The 12,074-nt window shown below is 48.2% G+C and overlaps 1 protein-coding gene across 2 annotated transcripts in view; it reads left to right on the top strand.

Annotated features, from left to right (window-relative positions):
* Positions 1-12,074, top strand: part of LOC135906571 (medium-chain acyl-CoA ligase ACSF2, mitochondrial-like) — a 467,079-nt gene that overhangs the window by 317,955 nt on the left and 137,050 nt on the right. For both annotated transcript variants that reach the window (XM_065438015.1, XM_065438016.1), the window contains one exon: positions 318-466. In XM_065438015.1, the coding sequence (XP_065294087.1) occupies positions 318-466 (149 nt within the window). The remainder of the gene's footprint in view (positions 1-317; positions 467-12,074) is intronic.

The following is a 12,074-nucleotide window of genomic DNA, read 5'->3' on the forward strand; positions in this document are numbered from 1 at the left end:
AGTCTAAGGTATTGCTGATTCTATTTGCGATTAACTTACCTAAGTTAGTCCAAATGTACTGCAGCACTAACTCTTGCGTAGCTGATATTAGCCCTGCGGAGAGGCCTAGCTGCGTGAAAAGTACAATTTATACCTGCTGGCAAACAAACTCTAGGGCGAATGCCCTAAAACCTTTTGTCAGAAGAGCTTCCTTATGTTCAAAGATGAGTAACTCTTATTAGATAATTTTCCTGTGTTGTGCAACCCCCGCTGACTCAGCGCAATATCATTTCATACGCTCACATTCTTAAGGAAGTGGAACGTGTATTTTTGCACAGCGGAGCGTGATGTGCTGCGCTTTGCCGCTGTACCACGCCTTCGGACACGTCAGCTTCTCGATCTGCGGCATATTGGAGGGCATGACCACCATGTACCTTGCGCCCGGTACCACGGCCGCTCACGTGCTGGCGTGCATTGAGCAGTACAGGTAAGAAGTTACGGTAATAGTGTCCCATGAGTGACACTTTGCCAGTCTTTCATAGTATCACATGCAAATGGGTTTATTCGGCTTTTCAAATAGCAGCAAGAAACGCAGCAGCACTACCACCGCTCAGCAAAGTTAGATAACTGGCTCCTAGCCACACGATGGCTACGTGAAATTTCGTAGTGTCACTCTTCCTTAGTACAATCACTCCCAGTGTTGGAATCTAGCCAACCTGGTAATCTACGGTGATGACCTGGTAGGCTAATGCTAATATGGTTTGGGCCGGGTCTCAGCCTCTCAGCAGCGACGGCAGAGATTGCAGGATGAACTGTGGAAGTAATTGGGGAAGTTTTGCAGCCATTCGGTAGAGACAACGGTAATTTGAAAGGATTTTAAACGGACGGCCCCGAGCAGCAGGTGGGACACACAGCAGCACAATGGAGTCAAAGGGTAATGGCCGAAAAGATAAGTATATGCGCTCCCGTCGTTCAGCTGTTTTTCGGCGGCATTGATCAGCGCACTTCAGGTGAAGAGCGAGATGTCGGTATTTCTAAGCATTGTGAGCGTCCCCAGGATCACTTGATCACCAAGCAAGGTCACGATGGTTCGTAGTATCGTGTCGATGGTGCTGGAGGGCTCCCAGCTGTTACGAAGAAAGAACGGTGAGAATCTGGTAGTTGCCTAGGAGACGCTGTCTGAAAAACGTCCGTGCAACAGGAGCGGCACATGTTTTGCAAGCTTGTTAGGAAGAATGCCGTTGAATCTTTCGGTTCAGCCGTACCGATACAGTGAATAATTCGTAATCTGAGGAGAAGTGACTGGTCAACATACAAAGGATGCGGTTTCGATCGCAATCGGACCATAGTAGAAAATGATTTTGCACAGAGTGAACCTGACAACGTTGTTTGCTATTGTGGCACAGAAATGGGTGGTCTAAGACGAGAGTCTAGTATTTACGAGAGCCAGAAAGTCCCCAGCGAGAGATCTCGGGACATTTACTGGAGACATATTTGTGTAGAATTTTCGCTGCGGGCTCTTGCTTCTTCAGGACGTTTGGCTAGGTACCAAGGTAAATGACGTGCTTCCTCCCGCCTTAACGCCGCTTATCTTCCGTTCAAACGGGGTCGTAACGGCCGATACAGAGTCCGCTATGGCGAAACGGAAGTTCTTTGTTTTCAACGGAAACGCCAGGTGGCACAGATCAGTGACGACTGGATCACATTGGGCTCCGCTTCTTGAAACGATTTCAGGCGGAAATTTCACCGAAACCCGGTATTCACCGAAATTTCACCGATATTCTTTTGCGTGAAGTTGAGAGGATCCGAATGACTCCAATATCTGAGACCTTAACCCGCTTCACGAGGACTTATCAACATAAGAAAAAATTAGTTGCGCAGATGGAGCTTCGGAACAACGGCTTCGGTCGGCGGCGCAGCGCGGGGACGCTCGCATGTGCGGCGACGAGCGTGTGTGCGTGGACTTTCTGACAACCATAAAACAGACTTTTTCGGACACTCTCTCACCAAGTAAGAAGCCAAAGGTGAGCGATATTTACTTCACATTTGGACTTTTGAGCGCGGAAACCCACGTATTTGGCAAGAAACAAGTAAGCCTAACTGTAGACCTTGCCCGGCGGAAAGCTGCGATCGACAGCATGCCTAAGGAGGCCAAAATATTTTTCGACCATGTGGAAGTCGACGAGGAGCTGCCCCGGTCTTTCTCGGGCGTCGTAGAACCATGAAAACCAAGCGAGTAGCGACTCGCAAAGAGTGGAATCAAATGAGGCAGCGCGGGCGTTGAGCGACGCGTCTCTCGGCAACGAGAAGAACGCCGACGCGGGTCTCGTGCGTGGCGAACGACGGCTGGCACACCGTTCTTTCACGCAGACAAAAAACAAAAATCAAACAAGTGAAAAAGAACTCGAGAAGGGAACTGAAAAGAAAAAAAAAGCGGGAGACACTTTGTCCAGACTAAAGTGTAAAACGGCGGAAGCCTGGCACCTTGCCAATGGCGATTTGTTGCGCCAAAACACCACGGAGGCACGCAACTCGTACACTCCTATGTGAATATTAGTTTGTTTATTAAATGCCTGCAACGTCGTTTACGCCTATGTCTATCGTTTCGATGTCTTTTGAGTCCATCATATCACAGCTGTCATCTGGGAGGATGTCGGCTTGCAACTCATGGCCGGTGAACACCTTGGGCTTTAGTGGTTCCACATCCAGGATGACTGCTTTGAAGCGCCGAAATGTTGCAGTACCGTTAGTGCAACAGGGAGGAGACGGGTCTTCCACGGTGGTGGATGGGTGTAGTTGGCCATCCTCATCATCCACTTTGCTCGATTGACTTGTACTTGCTCGGCTTGCCATGGTCACGGCGCTTCCGAGCTTCATTGGCCTTGGTACCCGAAGATACAGCGAGTCGCTTCAAACGCATTGCGTCTCTTGCGTTGGCCCGTCGCGTCCCTGGACTTTGTGGTGTCGGAAGGGCCTCGCCGCCCTAATGCATGCGACGTACACGCTCAGCCTCCCTTGATCGCCGCTTGCGTTCAGCGGCTGCTGCGCGTCACATGTTGGGAGACATTGGTTTGGCGAGACGAGGCATCCTTCCCACACGATACCGCAAAGCAAACTATCGCCGCCGCGGCAGCCACATCACACCGAAGAAGACGGTCGCAACGCGCGCCTCGTGACAGTGTCGTCAGGCCACACAGCGCCCAATCGGAAGGTCATCTCAAGCGCCTGACGACAGTGACGCCAGGGTGCACCGTCGAACACACGGCCGCCATGCGTGTCGATGTGATGAGTCATCCCGCGTGGCGCCGAACCACCCCAACACCCGCACTTGACGATGCTGACATCACACCCGCGAGCCAATCAGGAGGCGCACACCTGCGCCTAGCGACAGTGAGGTCACGACACAGAGGAAACCAGTCGGGAGGCTGGAACGCTGTGACAGTTTCTGCAGATGACCTTGATAATGAGCGATTGAAGGCTTCCGCCTTAAAAATGAAAAATCACCGGGAAACTCGTCCGCCGCTGCAGGAGGAGAGAACCAAACCAAGCGCAATTTCCGCCGTAGATACGCCGCGGCCCGCCGCCCCTCCCAAAAAAGGTTATAAAGGTTATTCTGAGACCGCACAAAGGCCTCATAGTCAAGAATCTGCTCGGATGAGAGCTCTCTGTGGCAGTGATAGAGGCCTGCCGGAACAGTTTCGGATGTGACACTTTTTTTTTGCGGGTCCGCCCCCACACACATCCACACCACACGAACAAGTGGCGGTCAGGCTGAGAGAGGTCAGTCAGCTAAAAATCAGAGGACAGATTCACCCCTTTAACGCGTACGTAGCAGACCCTGAGGACGTCTTGCGAGGTATCGTTCAAGGACTACCGCCCGGAACCACCCAGGCCGAACTTATGATCAACCTATGAATCCGGACTCAAGGGGTGGACATACAGAGAGCCAGCATGCTGGGCTCTTCGAAGTCAGCAATAATATCTTCTACGGGCAACGTACTGCCGAGGTGTGTCTATTTCATGAGTGCAGAGGCGGTCTATTACCCCTATAAGCCCATCATACAAGTTCGCAAGATCTGTCAGTCCACAGGACATCCAACCGACGTGTGCCCGGCTCCGAACGCCAACGTGTGCTCCCAGTGTGGGGCATGTAATCTGAACCAAAGACACCAATGTGCCTGGAACTGCGCCATATGCGGTGAGGAGCACGCGCAGAAAGAAACTGAAAAACGTGCCTCCCCAAATATCGCGAGTGGAGCAGCCCCGAAGAAAAACTGGATGGACCAACTCGGAGAGAGAATTCCCTCAGCTCGCGCAGCACCGGCAAAAACCTCACCGGTGGTTTCACTTGGAGTGAGAGGAAGCGGCGCAACAGAGCTGGCAGGGATCCAGATCGCCGTCAAGATCGCGATCAAGATCAAGGAGCCGGCAACAACCAACTAAAGCCAATAGACCCGAGGACACCCCCGGGAAACCCAGCCTGAAGAACGAAGCTTGTAGCAGCGGAGAGAAGAGCTCCCCCCAGACTGAGAAAACAGAGGAAGAAGCAGCAGCCGCCGGCCCGACAACCAACCAGGTGAGCTGGGTGAGGGTAGTGTCTGCCAGTGCTCCAATAACTGATAAGCATCAGTATTGGAAAATTATAGAAGATAATAAAAGATTACCACAAGAAAGTAAACAGCTTAGAAGTCAAATGGCCGTGGAACGCAAAGAGTATCAATAGGCAATGTCATCAATGGAGAAAACATTCGAAAATGCCGTTAAAACGTGGCAAAACTGAGGGTCGGTAGGCAGTCCCAACGAGAGTTAGAAAAAAGCGCAAAAGCGTCCTACACACGAGGAGAAAACAGAAACAAGCGAAGGGATGGACAAAAACACATTCGGCACCTCGTCGCAGAGCAGCGAACTAATACAGCAATTGAAGACCCAGGTTCAGGAAAACAGGGCAGGTATACCGATTTTAGGCGATTTTATGACGGAAATAAAGCTTTCGCCGGAGAACTGAGAATACAGAGGCAGTACGTTAACGAAGCCGTAGGAGGATTGAACAGGGCAATAAATAAACGCCCCCCCCCCCCCCTCCACCCCGGTTAGCTAAAAACCATCAAAAGCGGACCCAGATAAATCCAAAATTATCAGGGTACATGAAAAAAGATAGACGTACAGACATAGACGTACAGACATAGACGTAAGAATTCTGGGTTACTGGGTTCAGAATAACGGAAGAGCAGACCACACAATAAACGTGTAAAAATCAGTGACGGCACAAGTTGACAGAATGATACAAAAAATAACGTATCACAAGAAAGGAATGACGGAGGTGGATACAATTAGATTAGTACAGGCCCTTGTAGTGATTAAGACAGCGTACACTCTACCTTTCCACAAACTAAGCAAAAGTGAAGAAGCAAATATCGAGTCTATTATTAGAGCTACCGGTAGGCACACAAACCCAAAAGCTATTAAAGCTCGCAATACATAATACCTACTCAAAGCTAAATACAGCGGTTCTGACCACGCAGACAAGTCGTTTAAGCCAGGCGAGGCCGGGGAGAGGGATTCTCGGTGGTGTGGGATTCCCACCGTACCCACCGAACCTGGACGAGGTACTGGTGGCAATCCCGGATCGCGTCCGATGCAAGATCTCGGTCTCTCCCCTGCCCAAGAATAGGGCCCAAACCAAACAAAAATCGGAAAGAGAGTAAGATGGCTCCGTAAACACCTAAAAAACAAAACAAATATTTTGTATGTGGACGCTTCCCGGTACAGCTGGAGGCTGGCAGTAGAAACAGTAATTGGCAGCGACAGGAGAATGTTGACGAGTGCCTCCCTGAACACGTCCTCGATCGCAATATCGCAATTCGTTGGGCTGCTAAAATAGACCACCAAATTGAAATACCTTTTTAGGTACATTTGCATTATCGAACACTTTGGAGTAAAGGGAGGCACAACTCGCCAGCTCTGACCCGCAGGTGCAGCTTGCGCTTTTGGATCACGTCAGGCAGGCGGCAGCAGCTATTAGAGCCCTGAACTTGGCGCCCCATCCATCGAGCTCATTACCTTTCACCCGAACCCCTTTCAATAAAATTATTCCTTCTTTCCTTTGTCGTCGAAAGTTCACGCGCGTCACTTTGGCGCACGTAACATAACGTCTGCCGCTTCGCAGGGCGTCATCTGCGTTCTGGCAGAGCCATGGTTGACAGGAGGTGTGCGTGCCACATTGGTACGCTATATTTGTGCTACCGAGCGGTGAACTACAGCGTGCCCTCGAAATAAGTACCGTATAATAACATAAGTTTGCAGTACCAATGCGTCATTATTCATTGGCGAGCGGCGGGGCGTTTACCCAAGCGCCCGCTCCCGCCGAGCTTCGTCTTTCACGACGAGGTAGAAACCTCCACAGCGTAAGGACCATGTCAGACCTCACGGGAAAACATAAAGAAAGAACATGTAATGCAGAAGTCAAAAGGAGAAAATGCATCATTTATGAGAAGCAGAAAATATGAAGATCTAAACTACAGAGGTTATCAAACATGCGATTCGAACCGTGGACAAGCCAGTAACGAGCCCAGTGCCTTGGCGCGGCACTGCAAGAGACGAATGGAGAGAGCGCTTATTTCGGAGAATTTACCAGTTTTGGCGTAGTGCAGACATTTATGCTTTCTGTCGCTACTTCGTCGATGAGTGCTCTTGTACGATTGTATAAATGACGGCTTTGCGATGCGTACGAACGCATGCTTCGTGGCCACACTTGGCGGCTCTCTTCGGTCTCTCATGCTCCGGGCTCTATGTGTCCGCTTATGAATGTTTTGATTCCTTGTATATTTAAACCTGATTGCTCGCCTCTTTTATTATTGGTTCTAATTTGCATCTTCTTGCATATAAACTCAGTCCTGTAACAGTCCCAAGTGGAACAGTCTATTCAAATAATAATAATAATAATAATAATAATAATAATAATAATAATAATAATAATAATAATAATAATAATAATGATACAGACAAATGAAGCAAAGTGCACACTTTGCGTGCTCGTGCATTAGTCGTACTCTGTTAGTACTTCTGCGTAGTCGCGACCGGGAAAAGCAGATTTCGAGAAGAGCAACTCGACAGACGTTTCTGCAACTAAAGCATGGGCAGGACATCTGGGAAAATACGAGAGAACAGGTGTCGTGTTTCGTGTGGTCTCGAAAAAAGGCAATGCATGCAAAGGAACCACCAGTCTCGTGAGGAAAATGGTGGTGATTTATTGACAACTACTATGAAGGGGGGCGGTCATGAATAGTCACTTATCCTGATTTAGTTTATCAGCTGTGGTAAACATGTTTTTCATTCTGGCATTTTTATACATCCCCTTAATCTTTGCATTGAGATAGCAATTATTTGGATACACCAGGCGCATTTTTGCCATCGGCGTCGCCATCGCCGTGATGTGCAAGTCCCGGAGGGATAACGCCGCCACCACGCGTCCTATGCTGTACGTTTGAGTGAAAGCACGCAAGGGAAGCCGGCGATCTTGGCTCAGTTTGGCGCGCGAGAGCGGAAAGCGGATAGCAAACGCGCCGTTTTCCGTCTCCTGGAGGGGGGCGGTGTCGTGCTGCACAAGAAAGTGCGCATTTCGGGATCGGGCGCAAGGGGAACTGAATCTCGCGCGCCATATATGGAGCAGAGCGGGGAGGCAGCACGGAAGGGAGGGGGAGATGGCTTCAATTCTGCCAACAAATCAGCACTATGCCCTGCCGCGCGTGGTTGCGGGCGCCGTACAGTGAAAAGGATTTGCAAGCCACTAATACATTTGTGTACGTTGTGTGCTCGCCGCTTTTGCCTTGAAGCGACAGACCGCGCGAAGGTCACTTCGCTCGCTGCTGCTGCCGCGCTTGCTCACACCACCGTTTTGGCATCCAGTGTCCGCGCTCATAGGGTGTCACGTGTTACGGTTTTCTTGCGTGCTGACACAACGCTTGTTAACTTAGTAAGCCGATGTTTCTAACTTTATACAGCCGATAAAACTGCTATCCTTACTTCGTATAACTCTCTACTAATTTCATATCACAATCGATGCTTCGCCTTTCGGGTGAAACAGCGCCTTCTTTCTCTTCCTCAAGATTTCTCTACCTTCTACCGCTGCCTAGGCCTGTAACAGATCTACCCGAATCAATGTCATCGCTGTTTCTTTTCCCACAAATACTCTGAATGGCACTGGCTTATCTCGGCTGCTGACTGGTAGATGTTTTTGCCCCAGTTGTATGGGAGCTACTGGTCTCACTGGGTGACTCCCTTTGCATTCCGCTAGGATGTGCTTAATGGGCCCTGGATTTTGCGACAGCATACACAAGCAGCGTGTTGTTGCGAATACTTGCTGGGGTGCGTTTTAGTCTTTAGCAACCAGATTGAGCCTGAAATAGCAACGCACTGCCCTTTATGTTACTTTACAGACCTTCCCTTCGACTTTTTGTCTTGTCATTGTTGTAAATCTCCATGGCCTGTTTTTGTTTCTATTCATTGCATACAATTCACTGTCTCTGTTTCTCTCTCTCTTTCTGGTTGTCCATGTGCGCAGTCAATTACCCTGTACTTGGTTGGCAACATTCTTGAACTCTTCCTCTATTCTGTGTCCACAATTTAAGATAAAGAGACATGTCCACTTTAGCCCGTCATCTATTTTGTTCCACGTTCCTGAGTATTATTATTTGCTAGTTTTGTTCCCTGCTTCTCAGGCTTAAGAGACCCAACTCATATGTGGAGCTATGCTGCCTCATTTGTGATTTGATCCAAGGCTCCAAGAGCCAACAAGCCTGCCAATCTTCGACTAATTTCCAACCCTAACGAGATGGCAGATCTTATGCACGGAATAGCATTGGCAAACGTTAGCGTTGGTATTATTACTCCTTTACAGATTACATGCAGCACCTCATACATATTGCGGCCACAAATTGCTGTACGTTTCATTATTGCTGTACTCCGCTTTCACTTTATTTCCAGATTGTCTTGGAAGGTGCTCGAGGAAGTCTTTCCATCTTTTATGTATACGCTGATGTATCTGTAACGCTTCAGTGTTGTGCAATCGTAACCCTAATTCACTGTCCTCCAGTCAGCTTTCTATGTCCTAATATAAAGCTAGAACAACAACGGACACAGAGGACATCCTTGCTTCTACCCTTAGTGAAACTCGACCACTTATTTAGATTTTTTGACTTCCCATAAAATTTGTACTCGGTTGTCTGTATATATCTTCCTGCGCAGCTCCTTGAAATTGCCATCTGTGCTTTCGTGCTTGACAATATTCCGCAACAATTGCCTTTCTACGACCTCCTAGGCTCCCTTAATATCTAGACATGCTGTGCATAAAGGTCGATTCTGTGCTACGTATATCTCATTGCACTGAGGATGAGCATATTATCCTCTAGGCATCTGTCTGGTCTGAAACCATTGTATAGTACCCACGGTATATCGTTTTTCTACGCCCACTTCGACAGTTCTAATTTTTTCGTGTGCGAATGTCACCGCACCACCTTGGGGTGGAGGTCTGTTTAAACAAAATATAAATGATGAAATCGTACAAATTAAAATTTGTCCATTGCGCTTGCTGTAGCCCTGTTTTTATAAGTAATGCAATAGTCATAAGAAAAGTTTCTTTTTTTTTTCATTGCGTGTAAGAAACCAAGGCAATTTTCCCCTTCCCGTACGTCAGTTTCACCTGAAACGGCGGCACAGCTGACGCCTTCTCAGCTCATCTGGCTCAGCCATTCATACGTGTCGCGGCTACTTTTCATTATTGTGCTTGGCATCGGCGAGAAATTCCGTTTTGACTTTTCACTGAAAAACCGACGATCAGAAACTTCGAAACTGTCTAATTTTGTGGGAGCGAGGTGGTGTCAAGGAACAATTGAGGGATTTATGTTCGGATCAGACGATGGGATTGCTGTGTCTGTGTCACAAAGGACAGCCGTCAGAGGAAAGGAGGGCGGAAAGCTGGAGTCCATGAACGTGTTGCTACCATGGCTTATGTTCCGGTTATCATTTTCGGTTTCATCGCGTCTAACGCAGGGGGACAAATGGACGCATAGCAAAACCCTGACGTAAGTGTAGCGCAATTTGACCCGGCTGATAATCGGGAGGTGACCTACCCATTTTTAGGAACACTGTGTAAGATTGTCTACGGCGCCGGTCTTCGAGCGCTTGCCAGTGCAAGAGCGCCATATCGTATGGGAAGATGCTTTTAAGTTTACAGAGGTACCATGGTCGTCTGAAGTAAGTGCGAAATGTCATAGGGCTTCCACATCGTACTACCTGCGCCCAGAACAAGCGATGACGGTGATATCCTTTTATTGTGCTTACCTGGTTCAGCAAGCGAGGCAGCCAGACGGGAATTTCTGAGAAGGCAAACAGCAAAAAACATGATGGGAATTGGCATCAAAAAATCTGCCACGTAGTTGCAGGAATAATTTTTGAATGGCCCATACAATCACTAGTAGCTCATTGCGTTAACCAATTAGCGTAATGTTTTGTGAGGGCCTAAATAAGATATCTTAACGACTGCGCATTCGCCAAGATAGCGCTCATGCTGTGCAATCACAGATAAAAGGCTCATACCGCCGGCGTCAGTGTGAGCTCAGCAAGTACGCTGGGTGCGAATGGCATGAAATTTGTGAAGACATAAGTAGTCGTGAGTGCAGAATCACAGGCGTAGACCGTAGCACCTAGTGCGCTGTTACAATCTAGAAGTCTTGCCGAAGGCGCAACCGCATGTTAAGAAATTAAGAAATATCGAAAATACAATCGTAGGCGGACGAAATCATGCCGTTCATTTGAGGTGGTGGGCTTCGGCCACTGCTATGTGGTGCGACATTTGGTAGGCTGACAAAGAACGGCTTATTTGCAGACTGTACGTGTTGCCCCGGAATGGCAGTTCGCAAGCAGCGAGCGACATTTATTCAAGTCAAGCTGAACACGGTGGTTCTGCAAACACGCCAACACTTAGTGCAAGCACTGCGCATGGGCTGCAAAATCTCGCGAAAAGGCGACGGCGTCATTCGTTGAACAGGCACTCTTATCACTTCAGGCCGCGCAAGATACTGTACATCAGGTGTTCGGAGGCAGCCGGTTGGTTTCACAGATGGAACGGTGATAATTCGTCGTCAGTAAACAGTAAATTCTTTGCCAACTGTCTGTTGTTAGAAACGATTGTTGAGTGATGAAGGTCAGCAATGGGCACCTCCAAGTTGTTAGAGCGGTGCTGGGCCAACCCGCAAGATGGAAAAATTCGCTTCTTGCAAGCAGCCTAGTGCGCCATCAACACTAGGCAAAGGACGCTAATCATTGAGAAAAAACTGTTAGGTAATCGATAGCGCAAAAGCGTATAGTGCCACCTTTTCTTAACTAAGTACTAATGACAAAGCCCAGAGACTATAGGTAAGCCAGAATCGATCCCAAGAGAGATTAAAATTCGTCTCTCCATTCGGGCCTTTACCTTGACTCAAAGATGAATGAATGGATGCTATGACCCTCTTCTTTGAGAGGGGTGGTGGATTATGCTACCAAGCTCATTTTTTTTCTTATTTTGCCGAATCTATTACCTGCTGTATCTTTTTTACAGAAAATATTCAGCATCAAACGCTCCAGGCGCTTATTATGAACGTTGTTCTTGTACCTCCGTTGATTTGTGATCTCCGTGCCTTTGTGCCACCAAACCTCCAATGGCCTCATATTAATCCCTGTGGCAGAGTAAGAGTAAGATTAAGATTTGTACTTTAGAACTTCTCTTTATTCGGACCTCCACCTTGACTCAAAGATGGATGAGTGGATGCTATGAGCCTCCTCTTTGAGAGGGGTGGAGGAATGTACCACCAAGCTCAATTTTTTTTATTTGCCTAATCTATTATTACCTGCTGTATCTTTTTACAGAAAAAATTCAGCATCAAACGCTCTGGGCGCTTATTAGGAACCTTGTTATTGTACGCGTCCGTTGATTTGTGATCTCACTACCTTTATGCCACCAAACCTCCTATGGGTTCTTATTAATCCCTGTGGCAGACATGTTTACTTTCCCCTTGTTATCGCTTATCCCAAGGGCTTCAAGGAAGTCAGCGGAGTGT

The sequence above is a fragment of the Dermacentor albipictus genome, chromosome 5 (assembly GCF_038994185.2).
Source record: "Dermacentor albipictus isolate Rhodes 1998 colony chromosome 5, USDA_Dalb.pri_finalv2, whole genome shotgun sequence".
NCBI lineage: Eukaryota > Metazoa > Arthropoda > Arachnida > Ixodida > Ixodidae > Dermacentor > Dermacentor albipictus.